The sequence below is a fragment of the Dromiciops gliroides genome, chromosome 2, assembly GCF_019393635.1.
Source record: "Dromiciops gliroides isolate mDroGli1 chromosome 2, mDroGli1.pri, whole genome shotgun sequence".
In the NCBI taxonomy this organism is placed as follows: Eukaryota; Metazoa; Chordata; class Mammalia; order Microbiotheria; family Microbiotheriidae; genus Dromiciops; species Dromiciops gliroides.
In genome coordinates this window covers 532,499,314-532,518,040 of record NC_057862.1, presented here as the reverse complement: position 1 = coordinate 532,518,040, position 18,727 = coordinate 532,499,314, and the positions used below count along the sequence as shown (strand labels likewise).

The 18,727-nt window shown below is 39.3% G+C and overlaps 1 protein-coding gene across 2 annotated transcripts in view; it reads right to left on the bottom strand.

Moving 5' to 3' along the window:
- IDO2 (indoleamine 2,3-dioxygenase 2) overlaps window positions 1–18,727 on the bottom strand; it is a 94,759-nt gene that overhangs the window by 21,170 nt on the left and 54,862 nt on the right. For both annotated transcript variants that reach the window (XM_043984360.1, XM_043984359.1), the window contains 3 exons: window positions 18,385–18,399; window positions 15,831–15,930; window positions 7,033–7,150 (listed from right to left, as the gene is read on the bottom strand). In XM_043984360.1, coding sequence (XP_043840295.1) covers window positions 7,033–7,150; window positions 15,831–15,930; window positions 18,385–18,399 — 233 coding nt within the window. The remainder of the gene's footprint in view (window positions 1–7,032; window positions 7,151–15,830; window positions 15,931–18,384; window positions 18,400–18,727) is intronic.

Here is an 18,727-nt window from a genome sequence, read left to right as displayed (position 1 = left end):
CATATAATTTGCCCCTCCCATGGGGTGTGATAATAGAGCAACCAAGAATTCTGACCCTCCCACCTATGTTAACAGCTGGAGTGAATAAAAGGTGGGTTGTTTTATGTCAGTGTAAAAAATGAGGGATTTGTTTAGAGCAAAGAATAATTATCAAATTTTCTGTGATGCTAAACAGATCTACATATGCTTAATTTGATACATTAAAAGAAGCTTAAGGGATTCAGGTAACACTAAGAGCTGGAGTCGTTGCCTTACAGAGATGTTGTAAAGAAAGTAGTAATGGTCTATATTTATGTAGCGCTTTATAGCTCATAAAGCCCAGTCTTCCTAAGAGAAGCCAGTTCTTCATGTCTGCCCTTTGCAAATAGTATTATCACCATTTTATAGGTGAATAATAATAATAATAATAACTGACATTTGCACAGCATTTTAAGGCCTGAAAATTGCTTTTCATGCATTATCTCATATGTTCTCAGCAGCCCCAGTGACTTGTAGCACAGTTATTATTATTATCTCTTTATTACCTGTAGAGGAGAATGAGATTCAGAGTCATTAAGAGGCTTGCCAAAGGTCACACAGCTAGTGTTAAAAGAGGAATTTGAACCCAGATCTCTCTTGACTCCAGGTTTAACACTTTATACTGTGCTCAGAGACCCTAAGTGACTGGCCAAAGGTGTAATACAGGGCAGAACTAGACTTAAATCCAATTCTTGGAATACCAGGGTGCATTCCAAAATACCTCTTGAAGAGGCCTCCAATGAGTCAAAAAATTCAATCACCCACTGGACCAACAAAAACATAGGAAAGGATTACAACTTGCTCTGTGCAAAGCAAGAATTAACAAGGAGAACTGTGGTTGATTGGTTCAGTTTGGAGAAGAAAACAGAATGAATCTAAAAGAAATCTAGAACACAGAGAAAGCTTGGGCAAAGAGGAAAGGTGGTGGTGGTGTTGTTGCTTAGTCATTTTTCAGTTGTGTCCAGCTCTTCATGATTCCATTTGGGCTTTTCTTGGTCAAGATCCTGCAGTGGTTTGCCATTTTCTTCTCCAGCTCATTTTACGCATTAGGAAACTGAGGCAGACAGGATGAAGTGACTTGCCCAGGGTCACACAGCTAGGAAGTGTCTGAGGTCAGATTCGATGTTTTCCTGACTCCAGGCCCAGCCTGGAGATATTGCTGATATTGTGCAGCCAAGATCCTTGTACAGAACTTTGTCCCCTTTTACTCTTACCCTACAGTGTTTGTGGTCCCCTCCTCAAATGAATCATTGTATGATTTTGTTTCTGAGTTGGCATCTTAGAGAGGAACAACTTCTTTTTTTCTTTTTTTTTTTTTGTGAGGCAATTGGAGTCTATCCACTAAGCTACTAGTCCACCTCTCAAAAGTCAGAGAGGAATGCAATGTTTATTTGTTTTCTTGACAAATCAATGGTATTATTCATTAAAAATGTAGCTCCACAGAGTAAGTCAAACAGGCAGATTAGGCAGAACTGCTGAAGGATTGGTAAGATTATACACAATGTAAAAGAATAAACCATCTTTCAGTACTCGGCTTCAGTGTGATTCCTGCGTGATTGTTTTTTGACCAAAATGGTATTTAGTGATAATCCATCATGTCACACTATTTGTGGCACAATGGATATAGTGGAAATCAGGAAGACCTGAGTTCAAATCCAATCTCAGACACCGATTAGCTCTGTGACCCAGGGCAAGTATCTTTCTCATCCTCAGTTTCCTCAACCATCTACCTCCCAGGATAATTGTGAGGAATAAGTGAGATAACACTTGTAAAGTACTTTGCAAATCTCAAAGAGCTACGTAAATACTTTTATTGTTTGTAAGTTATGGTAGACAAAGCAATGAACTTGGAGTCAGATCTGGGTTTGATTCCTCCCTCTGCCATTTATTAGCTGTGTAGCCATGGGGGAAGTCAGAACCTCTCCAATAGGGGGGTGACTAGTGTTACCAACTCCCCAATTTTGTAATTTAGGAAACTGAGGCCCCAAGTTTCACAGTTAGACAGTAGGAGAACTTGGATCTCAACTCAAATCTTCAGATTGTCAATTCAAACCTCTTTCCATTACACTGGGGTTCCTCTGACAGTACTATATGGTAGGCATGGCCTAAGGCCAAGCAGCTGTGCTACCTGGGTTTTTTCTCTTGTCGACTATGAAGAATCTAAGCCCTTGATACCACTGTCCATTTCCCCCAGATCACAAATTTCAATTAGAAGGAAATAAAAATGTCACTGGTGTCCTAAACTTCTCAATTTTTCACCTATATCTTTAAAATCATTAGAGAAATATTTGGGGTTTCTTCTCAGAAGCACCATAATGCATTGGATAGCCTACTAGACAGAGTCAGAAAAATCTGGGCTCCATTTCGACTTCTGTGTGAATACTTAATTTCCCTGAAACAGTTTCTTCAGTCGATAAATGGGGATATTCAATACTCAGATGGAGCTATGATTTCATTCATTCAGGAATTCCCTCCAGTGATGAAGATTGCAACTCAGCCTCAGTTTCCTAAATTATAAAATCAGGGCAGGGGCAGCTAGGTGTCGCAGTGGATAGAGCACCAGCCCTGGATTCAGGAGGACCTGAGTTCAAATCCAGCCTCAGACACTTGACACTTACTAGCTGTGTGACCCTGGGCAAGTCACTTAACCTCAATTGCCTCACTAAAAAAAAAAAAAATCAGGGCATTGTTCTAACTCGCTATTTATTTCTCTATTCAATAAACTATGCTGGCTCCCTATTGCCTCTAGGAGAAAACATAAGCCATTCAGTTTGTTTAGCTTTTAAAGTCCTTTACAACGTGGCCTCAACTTCCCTTTCCAACCTTATTGTTGGAAATCACACATTCTATACTTTAGTGAAAATAATCTTTTTTGTTTAATACATGACACTCCATCTGCCGTTCAGGTTTTGGGGGGGGTTTTGGAATGAAAGCACTCCCAAGTCACCACCACCTCTAAGAATTCCTTGTTTTTCTTCAAATCTTTGCTCCAGCAACCCCCACCACAAAAAGTTTTTTTCTGACCCCACCCCCAGCTACTGATGTCCCCAAAATTATGCTGGAGTTATTTTTTAAATATGCTTTATATAGACATATTTACATACATGCTATCTCTCCCATCCCCCTCCCATCCAAATTTAAGCTCCTTGAGGACAGTCACTGGTTCATGTCTTTTTTACTGCAAGCACCTACTATGGTGCCTGACACATAATAGGTGTTTCATAAATGCTTTCTGACTGCTCATTGGATTGACCTCAGGTTCCTTTCAGCTCCAGGTCTATGTTCATAGTGGGCTATGAACACTATATGAGCACTGGGTTGCCCGGCACTTAGGAGATATTAAATAAATGTTTATTGAGTGACATCTGAGGATCTGTGCATGAGGAAAAGGGGGCATGAGTTCATGGTGAGTTGAGAGCAGTCACACATTTCACTGAACTAAGGTTTTCATCCACTGCCTCACATAGCAACCCCCTCCCCATGTCTACACCTGCAACCAAACTGTTTGAGAGTCAAGGATGCTGATATTCTGCAGCCAAGATCCTTGTACAGAACTTTGTCCCCTTTTTCTCTGACCCTACAGTGTTTGTGGTCCCCTCCTCAAATGAATCATTGTATGATTTTGTTTCTGAGTTGGTGTCTTAGAGAGGAACTTCTTTTTTTCTTTTTTTTTTCTTTTTTTGTGAGGCACATTTTGTGTCAAGTGTCTGAGGTCAGATTTGAACTCAGGTCCTCCTGATTCTAGGGTTGGTGCTCTATCCATTGCGCCACCTAGCTGCCCCTAAAAGGAACAACTTCTTAGGAGAACTGGGACCTCTTCAGTTGGCAGAGACCAACAAGTTTGTCACTGTCTGTGGGAAGCAGGAAGAAAGGGGGTAACAAAATGGAAGAGAACTTGTCTGAACTGATCAAGTTACCAGGATACCTATAAAATTGGCCCAGACTAGATTACTTGGATTTTCATCTAAGAACATGACACTGATATCCCCACATGTCTCCAACAAGTGGAAAAGAAGGTGGTACCCTCTCAAATGACCATCATCTATGCAGATAAAGAAAGCATGGCAATCGGACAGCTAGGTGGTACAGTAAATAGAGTACCAGTCCTGGAGTCAGGAGGACCTGAGTTCAAATCTGCCCTCAGACACTTACCAGCTGTGTGACCCCAATTGGAAGGAAGGAAGGAAGGAAGGAAGGAAGAAAGAAAGAAAGAAACAAACAAACAAACAAACAAACAAACAAACAAAGAAAGAAACAAAGAAACAAAGAAAGAAACAAAGAAAGAAACAAAGAAAGAAAGACTGGAAGGAGTACTAAAGCTGGAGTCAGAAGACCTGGGTTTAAGTCTTAGCTCCACCATTCTCTATATTAATAGTGTTACCATGAAAATGTTACCTGAGGCTCGCAGCCTGTTTTCTCATGTGTGAAATGGGGATGATATATACATTTACCTCCCATAGTTACTGTGGTAAACCATTCTATAAATTATATAATGTGAACTTTTATTTTTCCCCACTACATTTCAAATTTGCTTTTCTGAAACATTGTTTATGATGCCAGAGAGAGGTTCCTGACAAGTAATATAGTAAAATTAGAAAGAAAATATTTAGCAGGAAATTTAGCAAACTCATGAGGAATGATTTACATAAAAATTTGAAATAAGGATAAAAAAGCCCAGAAAAGAAACCCAATGATATAGAGACTAATACATGAGATATAGCTAACAAGCTGCATCACAGTGAAAGGGGTGTCCAATAATTTGTAGGTTTAAATAACTAGGGAGTTTAGGAACAGTCCAAGGCATAGAGTATGGATAATAAATAATGCTACCTTGAAATACCAACATAAGGTGGTAAATGTCATCTCCTTGATGTAACTGATGTGGTATGATGTAATGCATGACTGAAACAGGGTGACAGAGAGGGGTATGTCATGTTCAAAGGAAACAGAGTTAATAATAAAAGAAAGTAGAACTGCATGATAATTAGATATATCCCAATCTGGAAATCCACAAGTCTGAGGATGGCACAATTGAATGGTGAGGATCAAAGGAGAAAGAAGCAAAAATGATAAAATTATGAGAGTTTTGCTGTAGATGGCTTAGTCAGATGGAGGCTATGGATGATGCTTCCCTAATATAGACCATAAAGCTGACAAAGTAGCAAAATGTACTTGCTCTAAAGGGAGATATCAACTACTTAAGTGTTTTTAATGTCTAAGTTTAATTTAAACAACATTTAACGACAACAGATTAAGCAATAAATTCAATGGACATTTTGAAGTACCTACTATGTGTAAGTAACTGTGAGGAGTTAGGAAGATCATTCTACCAAAAAGCATATATTTTAACACTTAAAGCAGAACCTCCCAGAAATTCTTGACAACTTTATTGTTCAGACAGTAGAGGAAATAGTGCTGCTTGATTTAATTCTGATCAATAAGGAAGAGCTAATTGTTGCTGTGGAAATAAGAAGAACCGGTCTCATTTTGGAATTTGTAATGCCAAAGGGAGGGACCTCTGAGCAAAACCAATCACCCAAGACATAAGCAGTCTTGGGCAACAGTGTTTATTACACATATCCACCTAACTACAGTATCATCAGTGGAAAGAACCCTTGACTTTGAGCCAGGACACCTGTGTTCTTCCACATGTCCTGAGGCAAGACATTTAACTTCTTTCTGAACCTCACTGTCCTCATACAAAATAATAAAACTTATACCTCCTACCCCAGAGGGTTAGCACTTCATAAACCTTAAAGTGCTGGCAAGCATTTATTAAGCACCTAGTGCATACTAAGCATTGTATTAGTATCTAGAGATACATACAAAACAAAAATTGAATTACTACTACTACTACTACTACTACTACTACTACTGATGCCAAAAACTCACAAAACTGAAAGGCTAGTGGGAGGAGGCAGAGTGAAATGGGGATTGCAAAACAGGTTAGATAACACAAAGGTTCTCTCTGTCTTTCATTGGTTAATTATTCAAAACAAAACATCCATTTCCTAGAATTGGGACAGAAAATACAACCTGAGAAGAGGGACAGGACTTTGGAAAATGCCCCATACATCCTCCTTCCTTCACACAATTTCTTTTTCCAGTAGCTCTTATCCCCTAAGAAAAGCATTGTCTTGGAAAACTTTTTAGTGGAAAAAAATCTCGTGTATTTTCTAACATTTAATCCTTTCTCCACTCCCACTTTCAACATACAAAAAGTCTTTGTGACTTTTCTGGTGTTACGGTAAATACCAGGCATATTTCCAAGCTTCTCCTCCCTTCCAAAACCAACTTTACCAGTACACAGACTAAGCAGCTCCCTAAAGTGACTTGGGAGATAAAGAGAAACCTCTCAAAAATATCACACCCAGCCTCATTGCCTGTGAGGATGCTTGAAATCATACTATTAATGTTCTGTTCTTGAATACAGATTATCTTGAAGGTTTAAATGTTTCCTATTAAAATATAAATATGCCATGGGAAGAATGATACCTCCCTCTCCATTCTCTTCTTACTTTTGGGGGGAGGATTATGATTATAACAATCAATGGATGTTGGGTTGTATGGTGTGAAAATAATTGGTCCTGAACTCAGGAGATCTGGGTTCAAATCCTATCACTGACATTTATTTAGCTGTGTAACCTTAGGCAAGATAATTTAACTTCTCTGGGACTCAGTTTCCTTATTTTTAAAACAGGGACAATAATGCTTACATGACCCACATCATAGGCTTTGTATAAGGAAAATGTTTCTATATCTTGAAATGCTGTAGAAATACAAGTTGTTTGTATGACATGACTAAAGTTTTTGGAAACAGGACCCAGGACAACCATATTCAACCTGACAACAAGGAGGGAGAGAAAGATTTATAAACCAAGGTCACCTTTCACTTACCTCCCTGTTTTGCTGAGGTCTGGCTCCATTTATCTATCATTAATATTTTTAAGTCACGTTTTTTACTGGGAAAAAATCTGGGATCTTGAATGATTTCAAAATTGAGCATATACATACCATGCATCTGTCTCAAGGCTTTGGTCATCTCAGCAATGGATGTTCTCAGCTGCTTCAAGGCCTGGAGTAGATCATCTTCACTGGTTTGGAGAACTGCATTTATGACCTGAGCAATTGCCTGATGGACATATGGTAGTAAAGAACGCATCTTGGTGGTTTAGGGTAAAGTTGATGGGGCCTCTATTAGCATCTCCTCCATCTAATTTGCTGCCTTGTATGCTGGTTAGATGCTGGAATCCATCCTGCACCTGCATCAAGGCATCCCTACAAACCCACTGGTAGCCTGTTGATATTGAGGATGTTTCTGAGAGGCAATGTAGCAGCATGAATTTGAATTCAAAGGCCTAGGCACCAGCCTTGGTTCTAGCACTTCCTGGCTGTGTGATTACAGGAAGCTATTGGGGGGAAGAGAGGATGTATATGAGCATCTTCTCTCCAAGAATCTGGCACTGCTGGGGTAGCATCCCTTCTTTTTTTAGAAGGCTGGGTCTCCAAACTCTCCAGAGCCTTGACACCCTCCAAGAAACGCCCTCTCCATGGCTGTTCTCTCTCAATATGAGCAGTTATGCCCACTTTCCATGGCTAAAACCAAAAACCCTGTCCAATGCAAAAGTTTGAACCTGCCATCATGGACTTTGTACTTAAATACACTGCTCTATAGCACCACCTTCTGGCTGCATCAGGGCCCTCCTCTAAGGATACTTGAGTGTAAGCACTTGGAACTGCAATATGCCTTTGACATTAGCAAATGGAATACTGAGGTGCCTATGCTCAACTCTATTGCCTTCTCCTCCAAGAGGGGGCCTCTCTTCCTTCATCCAGTGGTCAGTGTACTCTCCCACTAGAACGACTTTTATGGATTTTGTAATTCTTGAGCAGCACCAGCTTTTCAGGGAAAAGAAGATCATGCATGTGGCTGCATTCCAAGAAGAGCAACAAGGAATTGATACACTAAGTAGGAGCACAGAAGCAAGAGGTAAGCCAGGACAGTGCAAACAATACTGGCTCTGGAATGAGAGGACCTGAGTTCAAATCCTACCCCTGTTAACTGGATTGGACCAAATGGCCTCTTCCCACTCTAGAACTCTGATCCTATTTTTTGACTTTCCTCTTTATTATTTCCATGCTTCATTGGGACAATGTGGGTACCAATGGGAATGGGATTGTGTCTCTAGCAATCCAAAGTTCACTTCTCTTCTGGGGAGAGTCTAAGACCTTAGAGTAGCATACAGCTGGAAATTTCTGTGAGTCCTTTGGATAATACTGGAATTCAGTGAAGAATTGGGGGCAGCAGGGTTGGAATCTACCTTTCATAATCAAATTTTATTTCTCTTACCATGGCTATCTAAACCACAAGATAGTGCTTTGGTTACAGGGGGGTACCTTAGGGGGAATATGGGTCTTATAGGAAGAGGAAAATTAAATCAAGTGTTTATAGGTGATTGTGAATCATTTATATGCTTTCTGCAAGTTCTGTGGAGAGTGATATAAACGTTGTCCTTACAAAGTTCCCCTAAAGGAAACTCTAGGTAGTAATTTGTTATTGTTTCTTAATCATTTTCAGTCATGACTGATTCTTCATGACCCCTTTTGGGGTTTTCTTGATCATTTTACAGATGAGGAAACTGAAGCAAACAGAGTTTGGTGACTTGCCCAGGGTCATACAGTTGGTAAGTGTTTGGATTCAAGTTCAGGTCCTCCTGACTTCAGGCCTGGTACTCTATTCACTGCAAAACCTAGCTCCTGAGGAAGTGATGAAATGAGGCAGATAAAGAAAAGGGGAGGATGCCTCAAAGATTGCACTCGTCATTATAAGCCCAGAACCTTGGCTATATGCCATGATGTTTAAGAAAGAAATCTATATAAGTATACATTGAAAAATAATTATGCAAAGGTACTATAATAAGTATGTATAGATCAAAATGTATGTATACATATGTATATGTACATAGGTATATGAACATATATATATGCTATGGTGGTATCTATGGATCAATATAATATCAATATACTATATGTGGTATGTTTATATGCAAGTATGTGCTTATTTGTGTATATACATATATTTCTCATATGGGTATCATATGTGTATACATGCATACATATATGCATATGTGTTTCTATTTGAATTTCTGGGTGCAGAGTAAAGTCCTAAGGTGCTCTAAGGTCTATAGCTGTCCTGAGAAGGATCAGAGAGGCTAAAGTGGACTTATTCATAGACCCAAATGCTTATGAAAAGGGGAAAAAAGGTCAATAGAGAATGACATCAAATTCTGTTTTCAATGACAACCTCTTATTAGGGAGGCTTCAATCATGCTAAAAAAAGTTAATTAGAATGGAATTATAGGCAGAACTTTGGATTTGTACAAGTCTGATATGGGAGGAAATAAATGAGTGACCTATACAACAGCCATAAGATATTTAAAACCCATTCATTCTCATATTCCAACGTCATGCCATGAGAGCTAGAAGGGACCCTGAGGATTATCTATTTAATCCAAATTTCTATATTTTACTGATGAGAAAACTTAGGCTCAGAGAAGGGTTATGATTTATTCAGGGTTGCATAGGGAATGCATGCTTCAGATGCAGATTTTTAACTTCCAAATCCACAGGTTTTCTATTGTGCCTCCTGATTGCTTCACATATCCTCCTGGTGCTTTATTTAATTCTTTAACTGTTTCAGGGTATCTTGGATGGCGGGGTGGGGGTAACAGGGGTATCTCTCACATTTATCATTATAAAGTCCTTAAAAACACTATCTAGAATCAGGGAATCCCAGATCTGAATGAGGTCTCAGAGTTCATCTGGTTTAATCCATACCTGAGTATTCTTCTCTTTATAGCATCACCAACAAGTGACCATCCAGCCTTGGCTGAGAGACCTCCAGGGAAAGGAAATCTAAGCCTCTTCTACTTTGGAGTAGCTCTAATTATTAGGGCAGCTTTTCCTTGTATAAAGAAAAATTGTCTCTCTAAAATTTTCTTTCATTGATTCTCCCTCAATTCTCTGGTGCCAGGCAGCATAAGTCAAATCACTACTTCATATAATAGTATCTTTCAATTATTTGAAGGCTAATATCATATCCAGAGAAGCAGCATGCTATGATAGATAGTTGGCCTCAGAAAAAGGATGTCCTAGGTTCAAGCCCTACTTCCTACATATACAGTATTATTGATTGTGTAACCCTGGTCCAGTCACTTAACTTCTTAATGTCTCAAGCAAGTCTCTAAGACTAGAAAGTACAGAGTAGGTGATCAGTATGAGTGGTAGATAGAGTTTCCTCAGTTAGCCCAAAGGTGAATTGTTAATGAATGAGAGAGTCAAACTTCAGTCTTTTGATGCCCACTCCAGCATCCTTAATACCTCCTTGTCTTTCTGGTAGGCTTCCTGAGGTGAGGGACTATGTCTTAAACTTTATATCAATGAGAGAGATTGTCAAGGTACATAGTAGATACTCAATATATAATTGTTGAATTGAATTAGGGAGACAACCTGTCTTTGTCATTTAACTTTTTAAAATTATATGTATATATAATATGTATGTACATATATATATTTTTAAATCAGCAAAACTCTGCCTTCTCTCCTTCTGACTCCCTTACCTTGAGAACTAAAGAAAAACAAACTGTGTTACAAAGAGGTATAGACTATCAAAATAAATTTCCACATTGTCATGTCCTATGTCCTACATATATGTACTTACATATTTAATATATGTGCATATGTATGTGTAACCCCTCTATATGTGTGGATGTCTCTTTACATAAACATATTTACCTCATTCAGCACCCTGACTCTGCCTCTATCAGCCTGTTTTATCACTAGTCCTCTGAAATCCTGGTTGGTCATTAAACTGATAAGACTTCCTAATTCTTTCAAAGTTGTGTCACTTTACCAAATTACTGTCATTGCATAAATTGTTCTCCTAGTTATGTTCACTTCACTCCGCATCAGTTCATATAAATCTTCCAGGTTTTCTCTGAAGCTATCCTCTTCGTCATTTCTTACAACACAATAGTATTCCATCACATTTATATACCATAACTTGTCTTTACATTCCCCAAATAATGAACATTCCTTCAGATTCTCATTCTTTGTCACCTCAAAAGAGCTATAAATATTTCTGTATATTCTTGGAGTTTTTTTTTTGTTTAGGGTTAATATGACTCTTAATCTATATTACCTCTAATCCCCCCGCTTTCCTTCTCCTCTTTTCTTTGTATTTCCCTATTGAATGAAAACTAAGTCTATTCCCAACTCTGTGTATTCTTTGGTTGAGCTGTGAATGAAGTTGAAGAGTCAGCTCCTCCCCCTACTCTGTTTATATAGGTGTCTACTCATGCACTAAAATTATGTGAGATCATTTCCCCTAACTTTCCTTTCTCTTCTCCTCCTTCCCCTGTCCTTAGTGTAGTCCTTTACTACCTTCTTTCCTTGTTCTCTTAAATCATTTAGACATAATAGAACCACTGCCAGGCCTTGTCAAATCAGCCTCTCTCTATGACCCCTGATGATGATAGAGCTTAGAGGGCATACATGTAATACCTCCCAATATTTGAATGTAAGAGGTTTATTTTTGTTTATTCAAATGTCATTGTTCATTCATGTTTAATCTTTTTAATATTTTTCTTTGCTTCTATGTTTGAACTTGAGAGTTTCTATGAAGCTTGGTCTTTTCATCAGGAATGCCTGGAAATCCTCTCTGTTTCATTAAAGATCTATTTTCTACCCTGTAGCATTATACTCAGCTTTGCTGGGTAAGGTGTTCTTGGCTGTAAGTTCATATCTTTTGCCTTCTGGAATTTTATATTACAAGTTCCCTGCTCCTTTAGAGTGGTGGCTGCTAAATCATATGTGATTCTACTGTGATTCTTCAGTAATTGACTTTTTCCTATTTGCAGTATTTTTTTTCTTTGATTTGGAAGCTCTGGATTTTGGCTATGACATTTTTGGAGTTTACATTTGGGGGTTTCTTTGAAGAGGTGACTCGTGGATCCTTTCTATTTCTACTTTATCCTCTCATTCAATGATATCTAGGCAGTTTTCTTTTAAAATTTCTTGAAATATAAGGTCTAAGCTATTTTTTTGGTCATGTCATTCAAATAGTTCAATGATTAAGTTTTTTCCCTTCAATTCGTTTTCCAGGTCATTTGTTTTTTTGCACTGAGATACCTTACATTTTCTTCTATTTTTCTGGTCTTTTGACTTTGTTTTAATATTTCTCATAGTCTCATGGAATTATTGGCTTCTATTTGATACATTCTAACTTTCAGGGAGTTTGTTGTTTAAACAAGGTCTTGTACATATTATGTCAAGGTATTAATTCCTTTTCCAAATTTTTCTTCCTTGTTTTTTTTCATTTCTTTTCTAATTTTCTTCTCAAGTGCTCTCACTTCATTTATTAAAAATAATTTTTAAACTCTTGCTTCCAGGAATGGGTTCCAAGAATTCTAGTTGATTTTATGCCCAAACTTTGTTTTTCTTTGAAGCTTTGCTTATGTTTAAGAGTTATTCTCTTTTATATTTGTGTCTTGAGCATCCCTGTCACCACAATAGCTCATTGCTTTCTTGGAATATTGAGTGTTTAGTTATTCTTGGTTCCCAGTTATAGGCTGGAGACCTGAAAGCTTTCAGTGATCTCAGAGTAGTCTGATCTAGGGCAAAGTCTGATTGTTGTCCCTCTGATCTGGGCTATGCACATTCCTGACCTGGGTTTGGTTCAGAGCAAGAGTAGAATGCTGCTAGACTCAGATCCTTTCAGCCAGCTAGGAAGCTCCACCAGTTCAGAGTGACAAAACTGTAGGACCCTCCCCCTCCTTTAGATTGAGATTCCTGCCCTGGTATCTCTCTGCTGCAGGTCTGGCTAGATGCTGGAAGTGAGAACCTGCTCCTATCAGCTGAACCAAGTCATTGCTACTTCTGGTTTCTGAACATGCTCCTTTTTCTGTACACTGTGTAGGGCTTCCCTGCTGGGGAATGTCACCTCTGTGTGCAGATCTCCTTCTCAATTCACTCTAGATCTGTGACCCAGACCTGAGTAGAGAGGTGACAAAGATGCCAGTTTCTACCTGTCCATGACACAGTGTCTGAATACAATTCTGGCAGTGCTCCAGTATACATTGGGATGTCCTCTTGCTCTGGTGCACAGCCTTTCTCTGATCACCAGAGTATTCACACACTCCTGCTGCTATTCAGTCCCCAGTGTTAATTGGCCTTGCTTTCTATTTCCCTATGCTGGCTGACTTGGGCCAAGGGATTCAGTCTAGTGCATTTTCTAGATCTGTTTAGAGGAGTTCTGTGGGTTGGAGCTCAGCTGTATTGCTTCCTGCTATCTGCCTACCTGGCTCTGCCCCACTCTCATTCAATGTTAACAAATACCTATTAATTACCTACTTGGTTCAGACCCCTGGGTTAGGCACCGGGAGGATATAAAGATTAAATAAAATGGTATCTCTGCCTTCATGACCATCTTAGTCTAGTAGCTGGCTATAGCACCTAACTAAATACTACAAAATACTGAATGATAAGTACATGGATGGAGACTATTGTCACAAATAGTTGTGTCCCTGGCCAAGTAGAACTTGCATAGTCTGAATGGTTAATGAGTGCTTATTAAGCCCCTGCTATGGGCCAGTTTCTGGATTAGATGCTGAAGTTAAGAAAATTAAAGCGAAAATCCCTACTCTAGAGGATTTTACATTCTAATGGGGAAGATAGTACACAAAAATATAATTAAGTATACGCCAATAAAAAATAATAAGCAAATAATATTTCCTAACAGCCATGGCTATCAGGAAGGCTTCATTAAATCCAAAGTGGAAATGAATTTAGGAGAGCCTTCAGTGGTCAGAAGACCCTGAATCTTGTCCCACATTGATCACAGGAGAAAGCTTAACATCTCTGAATTTGTTTTCTCATCTGTAAAGTGAAAATAATCTCATAGGGCCTTTGCAACCCTAAAGCTCTATATAAAGAGTAGTGGTTATTTATTATGTTACATTAAATCATTTTGTCAGTTTGTGGGGAAGTGGCCAGGGGGCATCTGTTGGGAATAGAGTGAAGTCTGCAGAGAGCATGCTGAAGGAATAGAGTGAAGCTGAAAAATATTGTGGATTATGAAAGGAACCTTGGATCAATACCCTAAATTTACTGATGAAAGTAACCAAGAAATTGAATGAACTACCCTAAATCACAGAAATAGTAATCAGAGCTTAAATTCAAATAAGTTTAAGTCAAACCTAGTGCTCATTCTACTACCCCACAATCATAGATCTCCCTACCATTACTCCAAGTGAAATTAAGACCAATTTTGGGGGGGTGGGCTATGAGGGTTAAGTGACTTGCCCAGAGTCACACAGCTAGTAAGTGTCAAGTGTCTGATTCCGGATTTGAACTCAGGTCCTCCTGAATCCAGGGCCAGTGCTTTATCCACTGTGCCACCTAGCTGCCCCACTAAGACCGATTTTTACTTCTCAATCAACAAAAGTCTTTTGATTGCCAGCTACAAAGAAGGCATTATCCTAGGAGGTATGGAGTAATTATAAAACATAGTTTCTGCCCTCAAGGAACTTAAAATCTAAGTAAAGAGACAGAAAAGCTAATCCACAGGAACATGCTGACAAAAGTTTAACAATCAGCTCTCTGAAAACCCATGACATTTAATCTTCATTAATATTTATTCATCACTCTCTTAAGTCTAGAAGATCAAGAAAACAATAAATCAAACCCTGGCTTATAGTATTTTCCGGCATGTAATGCTTACACTGAAAATTTAATAATCACCTTGAGCTAGTTCCAGCATACCCCTGGACCATACCCTCCCAAAAGAGAGTTAGTCATTGAAAGCAATCTATAGCAGGGCTGAGGAGCAGTAAATCATTACTCTTAAAAATAAAGTCAAGAATGAAACTAGTTTCTTATGTCTTGTGACACTTTGTATCATTAAAATATGTGTTCATGTGCCTCCCTCCTGTCTGGAGAAAAAAAGGATCAAATTAATTAAGCTTGGGCTGGGGCAGCAGGTTTGTAACTGGATACAAAGAACAATAGTCTAAGAATGATAGACTCATGGACATACATTTAGAGGTAGAAGAGACCTTACAGGTAAACGGATTCAACCCCACCATTTTTGTAGATCAGGGAACTGAGGCTTAGAGACTTTAAGCGGCTTATCAAAAATCACACAGATATTAAGTATCAAAGCCTGGGTTTGAACTCAGATCCCCCAGTGCAGCACATATCCCCCTGACTATGCTGTCTAGTTCCAAATACCACTAACTTAGTCTTTGATCCCACCCCTGACATATACCATCTAAGTGACCTGTTGCAAATTGTCTTCTCCAACCCAGGCCTCAGTTTACTCATTTGTAAAATGAGGGAATTGGAGGCCTCTTTTAGCTCTAGATCTATGCTGCTAGGACTGTGAGCTCTCTAGACTCTCTAGGTTTCCTCCCCTTGTAAAATGAAGGTTAACAATTGCAAAGAGCCCATCCAACTCTGTAATCTCTCTTCCAACATCCTATACTGCAAGGTCCCATCCAGCTATAATATTCTGTATAACACTCTGTGTCCTAAAGTCGCTTCTGGCTCTGACATTACATGTGTTGAAGTGCTTTAGTTCAATGGAAGGCAAAATCACTAGGGATCTGGGTCTTGGTTCTCTGGGTGGCTATAAGTAACTGCTGGAACCTGGCAGAGAATATTGGAAAGGCAAACAGTAGAAGTTGAGATTGGGGCTTAAAGATGCTACCAGATTGACATCTACAGATAAGGTAAGATTCAGGATGAGGAAGTACCTTAATCCCAGGCACTGCTGCCTTCTCCACTGAAAGAATGACCAGTATAAAGCCCTTCAAGCTCTCACCTCCCGGAAAAGACACAATGGTCTCCAGGTTCCTTAAGAAAAAAAAATCACATGCTCAGAGAGTGATGCACCTTCTCCTTCCCCCTACCTCTTCTTCCCCTGCAGAGAGCATACTGAAGGAATGAAGTGAAGTTGGAAAATACTGTGAATTATGGAAGGAAGGGAGCAGAGGGGGAGGTAATTTTAGAGTTGGAAGGAACCTTGGATCAATACCCTAAATTTACTGAAGAGAGTAACCAAGAAATTGAATTAATTACCCAGGTTACTCCAGGTTCCTTCTGCTGCCTTTCAGGACTATCAAGAAGCACAGAATCTCAGAATTTTGAATTGGAAGGGACCCCAATGGGCATCTAAGTCTTTTGTTTATTTATTACTGAGACTTGGGAAAAACCCTAGGCCAATGTCTCTCACTGCATCCAGTCATCTCTAGTCATCCTTATGTATGTCTTGTCACTGGACTTAGATGACTCCAGAAGAGCCACTGAGGCTGGTGACCCTGCACAGCCTCCCTCACTTAAATCCAATTCACTACAAGTCATGACATCCCCTTCCAAAGTCATGGTCCTCTTCGAGAATGAAGGACAAACAACAATGAGTTCTGTGAGTAAGAGTTGCCCCACTGGGAACGCAACCGGCAATGTCCAATTGGGCAACACAACTCCCTCTCCTTTGCCCTCTTCTTCCCCATCTCTCTCTCCTCTCCCTCTCCTGCTCCTTCCTCTGTCCAAATAGGGAATCATACCTTTACCTGTGGGTGCTCTGCCCAAAGGAATTTAAGTTTTGATGGCTTAAACCTCAGAACATAACTTGGGGTTTAAGGCCTAATTTTTTTAAGGACCATGCCTTAACCCCAAGTCACTCTGACTCTCATAGATTGGCCAACAGTAAGTCCCAGCCCAAGCCTCATTGGCCATTGATTGGCCTCTTAATGGCTCAGAGTGAGTACAAATAGCAATTGCTTCTGTTTGGGTCAGTAACCCTAAGGGCCTTCCCCTCCCAGACTTTTATCCTTCCTTCTTTCTTTTCTTCCTTCCTTCCATCTTTCTTTTTTCCTTCCTTCCTTCCTCCATTTATTTACTTATCTGTCTATCTGTCTGTCTGTTTATTCACTTATTACTGAGACCTGGGAAAGAGCTTTAAAAGGCCAAGATCTCTCACTGCATCCCAGGCCATTTCCAGTCATCTTGATGTCTATCTTGCCACTGGACCCAGATGGCTCTGGAGGAGATAGTGAGGCTAGTGACTTTGCACAGTCCTCCCTCACTTAAATCCAATTCACTGCAAGTCATGGCTTTACCTCCCAATGCCATGGCACTCTTCAAGAACAAAGGACAAACAACAACAAGTCCTTCACCAGTAATAGTAATTATTATCATTCTATTTTAAATAATTCTTAATTATTCTGTCCCAAATAATTTTAAGATTTCTATAGTTCTTTAAATTTTGGAAAGCAATTTTAAAATGTTATTTTATTTGATATTCATGACAACCCTGGAAAGATAGGTGCTATTATCATCCCCATTTTTGCAAATGAGGAAACTGAGGCAGACAGAGGTTAAGTCACAGAGCTGGTGAGTATCTAAGGTCAGATTTGAACTCAGGTCTTCTTGACTCCAGGTTCTGGCATCTAGCCACTATACCACCTACCTACCTTTTTTTTTTGGTGGGTCAATGAGGGTTAAGTGACTTGCCCAGGGTCACACAGCTAGTTAAGTGTCAAGTGTCTAAGGCCGGATTTGAACTCAGGTCTTCCTGAATCCAGGGCTGGTGCTTTATGTACTGTGCCACCTAGCTACCCCCATACCACCTAGCTATCTTTAAAAAAAAATAACCCAATGTCAAAACACCTGACAAATGATCACTGAGATCCAAACTATTACCTTCTGAAGGAGCCCATTGCATTTTTGAATAGTTCTGCTAGAAAGTTTTTTCTACACCAAACTTAAATCTGTTGTTGTTGTTGTTGTTGTTGTTGTTGTAGCTATTGTTTTAAATTTCTGACCATTGTTTCTAGTCCTACTTGCTGGGGTCACCAGAGTCAATGTGATCACTCTTCCATAGGACAGCCCATCAAATACTTGAGAAAAAGTATCATTTACTCTTCCCCACCCATCAGCCCCATCTCTCTTCACCAGGCTACACATCATTGCTTTCTTCAGTCAGGATTTATTTGACAAAGACAAAAGGTCCTTCATCTTTCTGGTTGCCCAGCTCTGGTCACTTTCAAACTTGTCAGTATCCTTGCTAAACTGGAACATCCAGACCTAAACACAATACATTAGGGTAAAATATGGCATGACGATCACCCCCTTATTCCTAAAAGTTGTTCCCATGTCTGTTTCCTCATCCAAAAAATAGGGATAATAATACATAGCCTTAAAACTCTACCAGGACATTGTGAGAATCAAAGAACATAATGGATGAAAAAGTGCTTTATAAAATGTTAAGCAGGGCATAAAAATAGAAATTTAGAGTATAATAATTACCTGATTTCCAGTGGTCTAATCAAGTTTCAGATATTGGCCATCAAGAATATATAAGAAAAGAAAATATGAGGAATTCAATTCAATTAAAGAAACATTAAGCACCTACTGTATTCAGTAATCAGATTGCCCTACTCCCACTCTGTCACACACATTTACAATGCTTCTATTATATAGGGCATGGATAGTACCTAGACTCTGAGAAAGCTACGGGGAAAGCTTCTGAATAAGGGAGTAACAGAGATAGAGACAAGCTGAGAAAAAAGCATTTTAAGATAGAGACAGACAAAAATAAAGAGAAGCAGAAATAGGGATCTAGCGACAGAGAAGATCACAATAACAGGAG